This window comes from Cervus canadensis, chromosome 7 (assembly GCF_019320065.1).
Source record: "Cervus canadensis isolate Bull #8, Minnesota chromosome 7, ASM1932006v1, whole genome shotgun sequence".
Lineage (NCBI taxonomy): Eukaryota > Metazoa > Chordata > Mammalia > Artiodactyla > Cervidae > Cervus > Cervus canadensis.
In genome coordinates, this window is record NC_057392.1 from 84,057,848 (window position 1) to 84,072,502 (window position 14,655).

Here is a 14,655-nt window from a genome sequence, read left to right on the forward strand (position 1 = left end):
TTTTTACTTTGAAATAACTGAAGCATTCCCCACTTGATAGTGTCTTACACAATTGCATACTAGATGGTTGGAACCAGGAAAATTGCATACCATCAATTAGTTTTTAAAGATTTCAAAGTTGGTTACGGAATTTTAGATCCCTGCTGAATATTGAAGAGGGACGTTTCCCTGGAAGCAGCCTAGTCACAAAGGTGAAGGTGAGGAGCAGAGAAGTCAGGTGTCTTGATTTGAGCAATGTTTCTCAATCCTGGTGAACATTCCAGTTGCCTGGACCATGGGCAAAATTCAACCACTGGCTGGGCCTATTGCAAATCAATCATATTAACCGCTACAAGCAAGACTCAGGCATCAGTATGTTCTAAAAGCTCCTCTGGGTAATTCTCTAGAGGTTCAGTGGTTAGGATTCAGTTTTTTCCACTGCTAAGGGCCTAGATTCAGTCCCTGGTCAGGGAACTAAGATCCCCACAAGCTGCTGCGATGTGACCAAAAATAAATAAAAGCTCCTCTGAAGATCCTTAAGCGCAGCCAGAGTTCAGAAATACTGGTGTAAGGTTGATTTAATGCTTTTTCTAAAATGAGGATTTTGAGTTATGTTTTGCTTTTTCGATGTCACTGACAAATATTTCAATGTATTCAAACTCTCTTTGCTCTATTTGTAGAAGTTTCAATTCGCTTTCTATAATTAATCCAAGTAAGCCTTAAAACTGAGCTATATAATGGGCGCTGGGGCGTCTCTCTCCAGACCATGTCTCTCCTAGGTTCAGGCGTAAATGGAGTAAACCCGGACATACTACTTTTCCTCTAGATCTAGCTTCTAGTAGTTTGGATCGGTATCACTGTTTTTACTTCAAACTTAAGGAAATTTGGAGAACTACTAATATCACAGAGGAAATACATATATATGGGAGAAATCGATCCCATATATATACACCGGAGATCAATTTCTCCCATACTACTAATTGCATCAATCACGCAGGAACACATAGACTCCTTTCTGGGCATAATCAAATTACCTCTGTAAGGGCTCGCCCTAAAACTATTTTTGGAAACTAGGGATTTTCCAGATTAGCGAAAGCTGTGGCGCTGTCACTGGCTCAGGCCTGTGTTTCATAATCTAAGCCGCTAAAGCAGCCGCCCTCGCAGTCAATACGAAGCCTGCGCCCTACTTCGATACCTCTGGGAATCACAGGCTCACGGTGAGCTTTTTTTCCCCCCTTGGAACCTAAGTAGTTCACATTCCTGTTTTCTAAAAATACCGTAAAGCAACCCTCTCCAGATTCCTCGCGGGTCACTTTAAATTACAAGTTCGTCCGTACACGACACCGGAGTAACCACTTACACCCGCCAATGCGGGCGAAGGTCGATCCGCCGCCTCTTTGTACTCACTGAACCTGCGCCACCCAAATGCGGAGAGTTCGGAGAGGAAGAGAGACGGGAGCACACGGACGCACGTTCTAGAGAAATTACCAAAACTGTGCAGGGGTTACAGTAAATTTGCGGACTCGAACTTGGAGATAAGGTATCTCGTAAAGCTCCCTGATTACTCTTTTGATTAAAAATATTACAAACGAGGCGAGGCGGTTTGAGGTTGTGTTAGTAAGTAGACCACGTCCCCAGCCACTCTGGGGACCCAACGGAGAGGTCACCCAGGTCACCCGACGGTCCCACCCAGAGACCTGAGCTCCGGGGCTCGCGCGGGCGTAGGCTCCGCGGGCGGAGACGACGCCTGAAGGGACTAGTTGGCACGCCGACCGGGCGTGGTGACGTCAGGGCGGAAGCGCACGCTGCGTGAAGCGGCCAGAACCCGGCGGTCACGGGAATATCCGTCGCGCCGAGAACGCTGGTTAGTCTCACTCCGGGTTCCGGCTGCGTTGGGCGTGCGTGCAGCTCGCTGAGACTATGGCGTCCGGGCCTCACCCGACCGCGACCGCTGCCACCGCCGTCTCGTCTGCTGCCCCGAGCGCGGGCGGCTCAAGCTCCGGCACGACGACCACGACGACGACCACGACGGGAGGGATCCTGATCGGCGACCGTCTCTACTCGGAAGTTTCGCTCACCATCGACCACTCGCTGATTCCGGAGGAGCGGCTCTCGCCCACCCCGTCCATGCAGGACGGGCTAGACCTGCCCAGCGAGACGGATTTGCGCATCCTGGGCTGCGAGCTTATCCAGGCCGCCGGCATTCTCCTCCGGCTTCCGCAGGTCAGTGCTCCGGCCCCGGGCCGATAGACGCGCCTCTCCTCCCCACCTTCCCCTCCGCTGCCTCCCGGTACCACCACGGCCCGCCGCGTGGGGGTCACCCCCTGGGCCTCTCCAGCCGCGGTCGCAGCCAGAGCGCGGGAGGGCGCGTGCGATGGGAGGACGGCCCGGGAGCTGTTCGCGTTGGGGAGGGGGAGGGGAGTGAGCAGAGGCACAAAATGGCGGCGGCGCCTGGTGCGGGCCCGCCTGACCCCTGCGCTTCCGTTCTCTTCTCTTGTCTGCAGGTGGCGATGGCAACGGGTCAGGTGTTGTTTCATCGTTTTTTCTACTCCAAGTCTTTCGTCAAACACAGTTTCGAGGTAAGCAGGGCGGGGGCGGGCGACGGGGGAATTTCTCCATCCGGAAATGGGAAGTAAGGAGGCGGTAGTGTCAGCGGCCAGCATTTGCAGAAAGGGAGTGGTTAGTTTTAGGCCTTTGTACCTAGCTCTCACCCACAGGGGAGTAGGGACTTTCGGAGAGAGTTTGAGAACCAGAAGATGGAGCCTGAGCCCAGGTGCCTTATTATCAAGAATTTGCATTTTCAATCAAATGGAGAGTTCCTGTGAGATTGAGTTTGGCTCCGGATTGAAAATTAAGGGGAATAAGGACTTCCCCGGTGGCTCAGATGGTAAAGCCTAAAATGTGGTAGGCCCGGGTTCCATCCCTGGGTCGGGAAGGTCCTCGAGAAGGAAATGCAACCCCCACTCCCGTACTCTTGCCTGGAAAATCCCATGGACATTGGAGCCTGGTAGGCTACAGTCCATGGGGTCGCAAAGAGTCGGACACGTCTGAGCGACTGAACTTTCAGTTTCAGGCAATAGGAAGAAACGTCACACTAGCATAGTCTATGTCCTAGAAATGTCAACTGCGATTTCATTTCACCAAATGCCCCAGTTGTGTCTGAAAGTTTTTTCATTAGAATAAGTTCTGTAGACTTTAAGAGGGGCGCTTCTTTCTGCTTTACTGCTGCAGGGCCATAATCTAACAGCTTTTTATTGGCTCTTTTTTTTCCCCCAGATTGTTGCCATGGCGTGTATTAATCTTGCATCAAAAATCGAAGAAGCACCCAGAAGAATAAGAGATGTGATTAATGTATTTCACCATCTCCGCCAGTTAAGAGGAAAAAGGTAAGATTGGCATTATTGAATGCACCATCTCTTGCTACTGCTGAACTGTGCACCAATCATATCAAAACATTCTTTTCTCTCAAGTTAAAACCGATGCAAGGGAAAACTGACTTTAATTTAGGTGTTAAAATTCACATAGGAACACACTGATACTTAAAGTTTGAAAAACCACAGTTAACCAGTTACCTGAAGTTTGTAGAGGCAGTTGCGTTTATGGACAATCCTAACAGTGCTGTGAAGCCAGTCCTGTGGTTTTAAGATTAATCAAGAAAGGGAATATGTTTGTCTCAAGTGTGAGTGTGTTCTGTAAGTTATTTCTCCCCTCCCTTCTCTGTAAGGCTGAAGGCTGGTGGAAGTTTAAACACTGCAGTTCAAGTTAATATTGTGGTGAAGTTTTGTGTAGATTGTCTTACCACTGGAAGTTCCAGTTAATTCTTTACCAATTGAGGTTGGCTTTTGTTAGAATACTTCTCAACATTGAACTACGATATCCCCCCATAATACCGGATCTGAAAGGACTGCAGGATGATAAAGTTTGGAGTCAAAGGGATTAAACAGGTATTTTGTTTTGGTCAGATAACAGTCTCACTGAGTGGGCTGCATTTAGATAGGGCCCGTTTATCTGATCTAGTAAGAAAATAGAAACCAAAATAGTGTTGTTTTGTAGGTGGACACCTGCTAGCATTTTATGTGTTTCTGTGAGGCAGTACCAGCAAGTCTTAGTTACAGTGCTGCTTGTGTCTGCAGATGACTTCTAGTACTAGATGCTTCTAGTACATACATAGTGTGGATTAGTAGTTCTGTTCGCTTTTTGAGAAGTTGTTGTGATACTAGATAAACTTGTACTGACTTTGAAAGGAAGTCAGTTATAAAAAGATTTTAAGTCATTCTGGGGTTGGGCATTGGTTAGTACCAAATTAATAGCTCCCATGAGTGGTCCTTATGAGTTGAATCTGTAAGTTGTTGGTAATGGAACTATTTAGAGACAAACGAATAGTAGCCTTGAAATGATTAGTCAGCCTACTTAGACTGAAACGTTGTTACCCAGGTAGTTTTCACAGCAGTTTTCAGTTTTCTTACATTCTTTTTTTCTGTTCTTTTCTCAGTCACCTTATTTCCAGGGATAGACTAACTTTTTAATTGCATTTAAAAATGTCTTCAAGCTTTTTAGTGAGGAATCCCTGAAACTTGGGGAGTTTTCAAATTGATAATTTAGTATGGTCTGAGCTAAAATTTGTATTTAGATCTAGTTGATTGTTAGGGTGTTTAAACAATGACACTAATAAGATTCTTTAGTCAAAGGATTCTGTTTGCTTAAAGGAAATAGTTTTCTGTTAGTATTCTTTGAACCATTTTGCTATTATCATTTATTATCTGCTTTGAAATTTTTCTTTGAGATGGAGTATTCTTCCTTGATGTCAGAGTAGGTTCTCTCAACTGTGAAAACCTTGGAATTTAAAACATCTCACCTGATTTGACTGTTGTGTCGGGTTCCCCCCCCCCCCCTTTTTGGTCATTATCACAGAAATTGATTGTGTGTCAGTCTTAGACGTGATTACAGCATGAAATTTAAAGGGAGTTGTTAATTGCATGGAAGCCTTTTTTTAAAAAGCAGGATGTAAAAGTGTTTCTATGCATATTACAAGTTTACTCAGACAGGTAGCTTGTATATGTTATTAACTTCAACTCTTTTTTCCCTTGCAACCGACTATACAGCGACCAGCTACATTTACCAAAGCCTGGGTGATGTGGAGTGGTACATAGCGATGAAGCTGTCGTCATGGCAACAGTGAGTGAAGTATCGAAAATCCCCAAGGAGAAGCCAGTGCTCTGAGAATAGGTCACTGGAATCGGGGACTAACAGGTTGGCCACTGGTGAACCATTTAGAAAAACTCCTGTTTCTTGTTATAAGCGTTTGTCTTTGCTGTCCAAGTTATTAGGACGATAGCTTAGTAATTTTTTAGATTAATGTCATTAAAAGAGTACTATTAATATCACTTTAGGTAAAGTGTATCAGTTTGTCTTAATGGTATTTATTTTAGTTTATGCATAGCTTTAAATTGTAGTGTGACCTTGCTAATATAATAACAAGCATCAGTTTTGTAGCCTTTAAAAAAAAGTCGCTGTATTTCAGTGCTGACTATATATTAGACTTACTAGAGGAGCTTTTAGGAAGAACTGATGCCCAAGCTCCATTCTGAATTATGTGATTTTCTTTTTTTTCCTCGTCATTTTTTGTAGTTTAAGAATTTATTTTAAGCTCAGAAAGATGGTTTTTTCATTTCAATAGTTTCCAATTATAGTTTGCTTTTGAGATGCAGCATATTCCCAGCAAATTAAGGGTTTTCTGTAGTTTTAAGGCACCTAGCTTCATACTGTAAGCCTTGTCTAAAAGAAGGCAGATATTCAAAGACTGCAGCAACCCACCTATTAGTGAATGTGGTGTGGTATTTTCAACATGCATGTAGATCATAGATTAGAATTAGAAGGGTCTTAAGTGATCTTGTCATTTAGTCCAGTCTTCATCCAGTTTATTTTGGTGGCTCTAAAAGATGGCCTTCAGTTTGTTTAAACACTGCCAAAGAATGTTCCCTTTAAGTAGGAATTACAAATTTCTGTATGTTGAGGCGCAGTCCGCCTTTTTGTAAACTACTGATCTCCTTGAAGTACAGTCTCAAAAAATTTGTTCCACGTTTTCTTGGTCCTTTGTGCCACATGAGTTAAGACAAACTATGTTTGAATCTCCTCCTAAATTTGTTGTTGTGGTTGTATTTTTGAGATCATGCTAAAGGAAAGATAGCTAATCTGAGACCCCATAATAAACTTCAAATGATCAAAACCCAAAACTGCACTAAGATTAAAATTTGAGAATTGTTCTTTTCATATAAATTAACCTGAAAAAGTCTGACAAAAGCAGAGTAGGAGTTAGGTTTGGGTGTTTTTTATCATGAAAATTACTTTCTTCTGAACAGATGAAAGTTTCTTTTAAGCAGGTTTTTAAAATCTTTTAAAAGATTTAAAAATGTTAACCTCTTCAAACTTTTATTGGAAAGAAAGTTTGCCTCTAATAAGGAACAAATTCTAGCAAACCTTAATTAAATTTGATGTTCTTGTTGCCAGGTAAAGTATGAATAGATACTTTGTTAATACAAAGAAACAATTTGCTTAGGCAGTTTGAACATTTTCTTACTGCAGCTATTTGAGGATACAATTGTGATACAAAGTTATCTTTGTAAGTAGTGCAAGTCACCTGTTCATTGAATCTCCTTTCATTGTGAGGTAAAACCACTTCTGAACAGTGAAGGTATCAGATTATATACATCCACAAAATGGACTGAAGATTGCAAGTGGTTACTATTGCCTAAGCAAGAAGTTGAGGTAGTGGGTTTGGTTTCCCTAATTGGTTTAATATTGGGATTTTGACACCAAAAAATGTGAAAGTAAAGATTATACAAAATAGAAAAGAACTAATTTACTTAAGCAGAATTAGTGATTAAACCTGATTAGGGACCAGATAATAGCCATAATTCAAATGTTGAGTTGGTTGATTGTAAGAAAATGAATTTCTAATAGAATTTGAAATAACTCTTAAAGCAAGTTTGGTAAGAGATACAATAAATTTGTTCAACACAAATAGGAAAAAATGAGACAAAACTTTTCATAAAGATTCTAATGGTGCAGTCTACTATTTGAGTTGCACCTTAAGTGTTAAGAAGGTGGTGTGTAACTATACCACCAGAGATATTCTGTCTCCTAATGAATAGCTGATGAAAGGGTCATCAGATAACTGGTCCATTGGTTAAAGAGTTCGTTCTTTAAGTAGATTTCACTTTTCCCCAGATTTCCTGTTACAACATTGAAAAATCATAAACCTTAAGATCTCTGGAACACGTTTTTGTGTACACATTGGTTTCTCTGCCGCTGAGTCGTGTCTGAATCACTGTGTCTCCATGAACTGTAACACACCAGGCTTACCTATCCTCATTTATTTTTTCCAAAGAACAGTGTAGCCTGTTTGTCCTGATAAAATCGGTTCGTTATTTATATTTTTATGTTAGAAATCAGTCTCCTCCCCACCTGAAAGATGTGGCTTCATTTCTCACCTTTCAAAGCTGTAAGAACTGAATTGAGTGAAGGCCACTTTCAGCATTAACAGGCTGTTTTCCATCTTGTCAGCTTTGCCAACTTTTGTCTTATATCCAACTTGATAGTATAGAAAAGCTAGAAATAGTTTAGTTAAGCGTTGGAGTTTTATAGTTTGAAACAGGAGAAAGAAAGGGGAATAAATATGAGTGCTGATTTTTTTATTCCGGTAACATACATTACAGGGTAATATAGCTGATTTCAGATTCTTTTCTGATCTTCAAGTGGACATGTAGTGTAAAATTATAAGATTAAATTTTTTTGGATTTGGTGTCCATAGTGAAAGGAGAAGTGGGGGCAATGTTCAGAAGGACTATCTTTAAAATGTTGTGGGGGTGGGGGGGGGAATGTTCTTCCCAGAGCAAAATCTCTTGGATTTTTTGGCTGAAAATAAGTATGGGGGAAAATATTTACATATTCTACCCATGTTAAAATCAGCTTCTAAATAAAAGTGTTCTTTGTTGGTTGGATCTAAGAAAGTAACAAATGAAGGACATTGGTACATTTCATAAACTTTAAGAAGAAAAATTCCAAGCCCTGACTGACTTTTCATTAAGAAACTAGTTTATTATTTTAAGACTTAAATTTAAGACAGTTTTTTAATTGTGAAAGCATTTTTCCCCCAAAGCACTGAACCACAGATAGGTTGCCTCTCTCATAACTTTTAAAGCTGTCAAAATTTTGATCTGGTACAGAGACCTTACCTGCTGTTTTAGTTTCTTCATTATAGTTGGTCTTCCTTTCTCCTGCATTGTGTACTAAAGAGGCTGGCTAATAACTGAACAAATTTTGGCCTGGTTTTATTGATCACTTTGAGTGTTAAATCTGATTCTTAAAAACATTTCTTTGGTAATTGAGCTGAATCTTTAGTTTCCAGAGTATTAACAGAGACTCTTAGATCAGTTTATTTAAATAAACTGCCCATTTAGGGGAGTCTGAATTAGCTACCCACCCTATTTTCCCCTAATTTTAGCTTTGGTCTTAAACTAATCATGAGTGGATATTTTGTAAAATCACTCTATTCTTAATGAAGTCTTTGTAATACATATTTTCAAGAGCTATGAAGTCTTTGTAATACATATGTTCAAGAGAGCATTAATTTTGTTTCTAGTCTGTGGAGACTAATGAGATTGTGAAAATAAATCAGGCTGTTATGTAATATAAATACATCTGGATGAAAAAAACCAAGGATAAATCTAAGAGCATTAGACTGAAATTTTTTTCATTTCAGGGTTTTGTTAGTAAACTAGGAAGTGAGTCTAGAAAGTATACATTTAATTAGCATAACTTGGACAGCACAAGATTAATGCTTTTAACTTGTTTGCAGGAGTTTAAAAAGCTGGTTTCTGTTGCCAATAGTTGGTTGGAAGGGAAAATGGAGATACCACAAATAAAATTTTTGGGATGTGCAAAACAGTTTTGATTTTATTTCTTACAAACTATAGGACTCCAAGCCCCCTGATCCTTGATCAGAACTACATTAACACCAAAAATCAAGTTATCAAGGCAGAGAGGAGGGTGCTAAAGGAATTGGGATTTTGTGTTCATGTCAAGCATCCCCATAAGGTGAGTTGTAGAATACAGAAATTACATTCGTAAGTATTAGGATTTTGTTCTTTTAAAATTTTATTTGCTGCAAATTTGTCTTTGAGCACTAACCATTGGTTTTAAAAAGCAACTTTTTGGAATTTAAATAATCAGTAAAATGAGAATCAAAGTCTTGGATTCAGATCTTTTTATTATGTGGGCATAGATAAGTTCTTTTTGCTTCTGAGGTAACCCAGTGTTCATACTAGAGAATGGAGATGTTTACATATTAGGCATGGAATGAATATAACACGTGTGTCTGCAGAAGTACCTGGTGGTGTGTTACCTTTTGCATAGTGAAATGGCTTAGAGTGTGTGGCTGCTCACTTTTGGCATCATTGAGTGTTCTTAGGTTTCTCCAGTGTCTCTTGGCTTCCATATGCTCAACATAAGCCATAGCACAATGATAATGAGAGCAGGTTCTCTGGGGACAGGACCATCTGCACATAGAAATGCGTTTCTGCCATTAGCTGTGTGACCTTGGCAGAAAACTCTGTGCCTCAGATCCCACGTCTCTAAAATTGTGAAATGAGAATGATGGTGCAGAAAGATCTGAGCTGAGGTAAACTCATTTGAGTTTTTAAAATTTATCACACTTTAGCATAGTAAGCTTCACTGTAGAAATGTTTGGTTACTTACTATAATACCCACTGTGAGTTGTGCATAGTATGCATCATACACATTGTGTAACTTTAAAACAGTCTCTAGGGTTTTTGTACCTTTGGAAATAAAGTGAAATAATCAGTTCCTGTCACAAGAAAAATTAGATACTGTTCTTAGATGATTTAACTTCTTTTTTCCTGTACAATTTTGGAACATTTCATGTCCATGTGAACTTTACTGACTATCAGTGAACCTACACTGACTATCAGGTACATCTAGGTTGGTACATATCAGGTAAATTTAGGTTGGTCTGTATTCATGCAGACCAATTATTCATTATTTTTATGAATTAAAACTTGCTCCTAACATTAACATTTTCAGTTACTTATGTTCATTGAACTCTGTGCTTTGAAAGAACTTCCAGTATGCTAAACTAAGTTTTTTTCCCTTGTCCTTCAGATCATTGTTATGTATTTACAAGTCTTAGAATGTGAACGTAATCAAACCCTGGTTCAAACTGCCTGGTAAGTTGCCTTTTTACATTTCTTTCCTAGCCAGGAAAACAGAAGCAGAAATAAAGTAAGTTTCATTTTCCCTTTTTCCAAAATGATGAGAGAAGTTTGTTTTGGTGCTTTTTGTTTTTTTGTGTTTTAATCAAAAGGTAAATAATGCTTATTTCTGCTTCCTGTTTTCTTGGCTTGACTAATTACTTTTAATGGAGAACTCAATTTAACTTTGTTCTTTTTTCTACTCTTTAATTAAAGGGTAGTCCATGATGGTAAGTCATAGAACTCTGCCCTCTGCACTTCAGCCCATGACCTCAGGATGGCCTGATTGGCTGCCCTGCTCTCCAGCCAATCCAGTGCAAGCTCTCATCCGAGATTCACTGAAGTGGTCCATATCCATCTGGCAGCATCTTCTAGTTCTGTCGGGTTGTCAAAAGGATTTGTATATTTGCTTCTAGAAGTAACTATTCAACATGCCTATGTATTTAATGTATACCTGTAACTATCAAAATGAATAGTTCATTTTTGATAGATTTGTTGTCCAGCCATTACTTAAAATGATTTTTGCTAGGAGTTTGACTAGATTTCTATTTTTAGTTTGTATAGCATGAATTCTACCAGTGGAAACAGCAGCTTAAAATGGGCACCATTCCCATTCTTGATGAATGTATAGCTGTTGGGCTATTGGAGGCAATGGTATTAGAAGTAAGAAGTACTTCATTTTAAAGAGCTGTTAATTTTAACATAGAACTCGAAAACTTAGATTTTAGAGATAAAGATGTGTGATTTATAGTGCTAACTTATTTAAAGTTAAAAAAGGAGTTTGTGGTTCAGCCACAACTACTGTCTTAAGACTGTTGATGTGCAGTACTTAAGTGATGTAATTCTTATGTTCTGGACTTAACGACTGCCATGCTTCTTTATTAGTAATATTAGAAAAGTCTCATTGCTTTTATAAAATGCATGACTTTGATATATGTTCTATAAAACAGATTCTTATCAGTTTTCATGGGTTAAGGACTTTTAAGAAACAGTCTTTTAGTTTAACTTTTTGAACAGTTTGTAAAATTTATTCAATACTTCAGGAATATTGTGGGGAGGGTTCACTATTATAAAAGTCCAGTAAATTATTAACTGAAATAGTTACTGCTTTTATTTATATTTAGTCACACTTGTATATAAACAAGGCTGTTATATATATTATTTGCTCTTCACTTCCCAACCTAGGTTTTCTGAACTAGCTTAGTTTTCTTAATTTGGTGCGTGCTTACTGAAAATGCCTTCTTATCCCTATCACAGTATTGAATTTTTGAAAGAACTTGATTGACACTGCTTTTCATTGTGGATAAAGGAGAGATGGTCAATAACTAATGGCTTGAAGTATTGTTGGAGTGGTTTGTCATTTCTGAAACTAATCATGTCGGAACTTTCAGAGCATTGCTTTTCATAGAAATATGTTTTTTTAAAAAACTGTTCTATGTGGAGTAATAATATGGAATTATTTTAAAGGATTTCGGTCCTATTTAGGAGACATGAATGATTCTAGTGTTAAATTCTTATCTCTTACTGCTTTTTGAGTTAAGAATTGTTATATGCTAGAATACTGAAAATACAAATATGAGAAGAAAAAAGAATAAAGTAGATTGAGTCTCCAATTTTATGTAAGCTTCAGAGGAACTGATTTGTTTACATACAAAGCTTATGGTTGAAATATTTTTCAGGAATTATATGAATGACAGTCTTCGAACCAATGTATTTGTTCGATTTCAACCAGAGACTATTGCATGTGCTTGCATCTACCTTGCAGCTAGAGCTCTTCAGGTAGGTGCATATATATATAGACATGTAAATCTTGTATAGTCCAATAGGATAAATCACAGGAATTAGCAGTTCTAATAAAAACAGTGAGAATTTCATCGAATCTGTTTTTATGGTTTAGATTCCATTGCCAACTCGTCCCCATTGGTTTCTTCTTTTTGGTACTACAGAAGAGGAGATCCAAGAAATCTGCATAGAAACGCTTAGGCTTTATACCAGAAAAAAGGTAATTCTGTTTACCAGTATTTGTGTTAATATTTTGTCAGTGTTAAGAATGTAAATTTCTGTAAAAGAGAAATACTAACTTCTCTTTCTTCCAACAGCCAAACTATGAATTGCTGGAAAAAGAAGTAGAGAAAAGAAAAGTTGCCTTACAAGAAGCCAAATTAAAAGCAAAGGGATTGAATCCTGATGGAACTCCAGCCCTTTCAACTCTTGGTGGATTTTCTCCAGCCTCTAAACCATGTAAGGTTAATAATAAGCACTGCCAGTGTGTGGTTATTAGTAAGTTTTAGCATTTCACAGTTGCATAGAAACAGTGATGTTAAGATATTCCTATTTTCTCTCTTGACAGCCAACTAAGGACTGATAAAATTGAATGGTACTTGGTTACATTTAGAAACCTATTTGGCCTTCTGTAAAATCTAATAGTTAACATGCCTTAATGTTCTTTTAAAAGCATCACCAAGAGAAGTAAAAGCTGAAGAGAAGTCACCTATTTCTGTTAATGTGAAGACAATAAAAAAAGAACCCGAGGATAGACAACAGGCTTCTAAAAGCCCTTACAATGGGTGAGTATAGTTGAGTTAGAAAAATGGCCTGCGGAATGTTTTTATGTATTTAATTTCTAATACTATGTACATAACTAAAAGATTGTTTTTTTTTAAGTGTAAGAAAAGACAGCAAGAGAAGTAGAAATAGCAGAAGTGCAAGTCGATCAAGGTCAAGAACACGATCACGTTCTAGATCACATACTCCAAGAAGACAGTAAGTAAATACTCTCAGCTGGGGAAAGCAGCCTTATTTGGAGTCTTAAAAGGTTATGGCTTTTAAAAAAAAATTGCACATGGACTGTTTTCAAAGTTAGGCTAGATTTAATACAGGGTAAATTGTCAGAAACGAGTTTGGAGATATGCTGTGTAGGCATGTGGCTTTTTTGTTTCATGGTAGTATACGGCATTCTATTCTGGTTTTGGCTTTTGTTTTCTGGAGAGGTGTACAGCCTGGCCAGCCACTTACTACTAATGAAGAATCAGGTCAACTATAGCCAAAGAATTTTCCCTAGTTAAGTTTATAATTAGATGGCCAGCTACTTGTGGCTCTTCAGTGGTTCTTGGGAGCATATGGGAGATAATTCAATAAATAGCTAGGATACTCCAATTACTCCCTTCCTTGGAATATAGACGTAGTATGTTTAAGATTTGTTTAATATGTTAACAGGCTGAAGGAGAGGTAGTGAGGGGTGGGGAAGTTTATCAAACATTTTCAGTCTGGTCTGTCACTGATAGAGTGGTTTTGTTTTGAACCTGCTATGAGCACCACCAAAAATAATTTGCTCCCAGTAGAAACTGACGCTCAACCTCAAATTTTTATTATCTAAGTTATAATAATAGGCGGAGTCGATCTGGAACATACAGCTCGAGATCAAGAAGCAGGTCCCGCAGTCACAGTGAAAGCCCAAGAAGACATCATAATCATGGCTCTCCTCACCTTAAAGCCAAGCATACCAGAGATGATTTAAAAAGTTCAAATAGACATGGTCATAAAAGGAAAAAGTCTCGTTCTCGATCTCAGAGCAAGTCTCGGGATCACTCAGATGCTGTCAAGAAACACAGGCATGAGAGGGGACATCATAGGGACAGGCGTGAAAGGTCTCGCTCCTTTGAGAGACCCCACAAAGGCAAGCACCACGGCGGCAGTCGCTCAGGACACGGCAGGCACAGGCGCTGACCTTCCCCTTCGAGCCGCGTCGGCTCCTGGTTTGCCTGTCTACAGTGTGATGTATGGACTCATAATCAAAACATTAAAAGCAAGCTGATTAGGACTTGATTTCTTAAACCCTCTAGGTCTCTAGAAACACTGAGGACATTTTCTTTTAAAAAGAACTACGTTTTTTGGTTTTTTTTTTTTTTTTGCACATAAAATGCCCTAGCAGTATCTAATTGAAAACCATGGTCAGGTTCAATTGTAATTATTATAGTTGTGTATTGTTTATTGCTATAAGAACTGGAGCGTGAATTCTGTAAAAAATGTATCTTATTTTTATACAGATAAAATTGCAGACACTGTTCTATTTAAGTGGTTATTTGTTTAAATGATGGTGAATACTTTCTTAACACTGGTTTGTCTGCATGTGTAAAGATTTTTACAAGAAAATAAAATACAAATCTTGTTTTTCTAAACTGCTTCAATCTTATTTAAATAAATTATTAAAAAGAAAAATTTTGATAGTAAAATGCCTGTACTGATTTTCTGACAGACCTGTTTCTTTCCTTGTTATATATGAGATTAAAATGTAATTCTTACCTGCACTGGGAGCTTTCTTAGAAATCTTCCTTGTATAGGTGGAAAAAGCAAATGGGTTTGGCCCAGCAGTGTAACATTACATGTTTTATTGTGGCATGAAACTTGT

At 38.7% G+C, this 14,655-nt stretch overlaps 1 protein-coding gene across 8 annotated transcripts; it reads left to right on the top strand.

Moving 5' to 3' along the window:
* The first annotated feature begins 1,390 nt into the window (after positions 1 to 1,390).
* Positions 1,391 to 14,425, top strand: CCNL1 (cyclin L1). Of its 8 annotated transcripts, XM_043473920.1 has the most exons (11): positions 1,391 to 2,202; positions 2,484 to 2,558; positions 3,256 to 3,365; positions 8,955 to 9,075; positions 10,159 to 10,223; positions 11,927 to 12,026; positions 12,145 to 12,249; positions 12,347 to 12,488; positions 12,703 to 12,814; positions 12,912 to 13,010; positions 13,625 to 14,425. In XM_043473920.1, the coding sequence occupies exons 1-11, from the start codon at positions 1,900 to 1,902 to the stop codon at positions 13,971 to 13,973; spliced, it is 1,581 nt and encodes a 526-aa protein (XP_043329855.1). In that variant the 5' UTR covers positions 1,391 to 1,899; the 3' UTR covers positions 13,974 to 14,425. The 8 variants fall into 8 exon arrangements, with proteins under 8 accessions (XP_043329855.1, XP_043329858.1, XP_043329860.1 ...); XM_043473921.1 differs by lacking the exons at positions 1,391 to 2,202; positions 2,484 to 2,558 and adding an exon at positions 5,082 to 5,154 and having other exon boundaries at positions 3,290 to 3,365; XM_043473923.1 differs by lacking the exons at positions 12,703 to 12,814; positions 12,912 to 13,010; positions 13,625 to 14,425 and having other exon boundaries at positions 12,145 to 12,248; positions 12,345 to 12,488.
* The last annotated feature ends 230 nt before the right edge of the window (positions 14,426 to 14,655 follow it).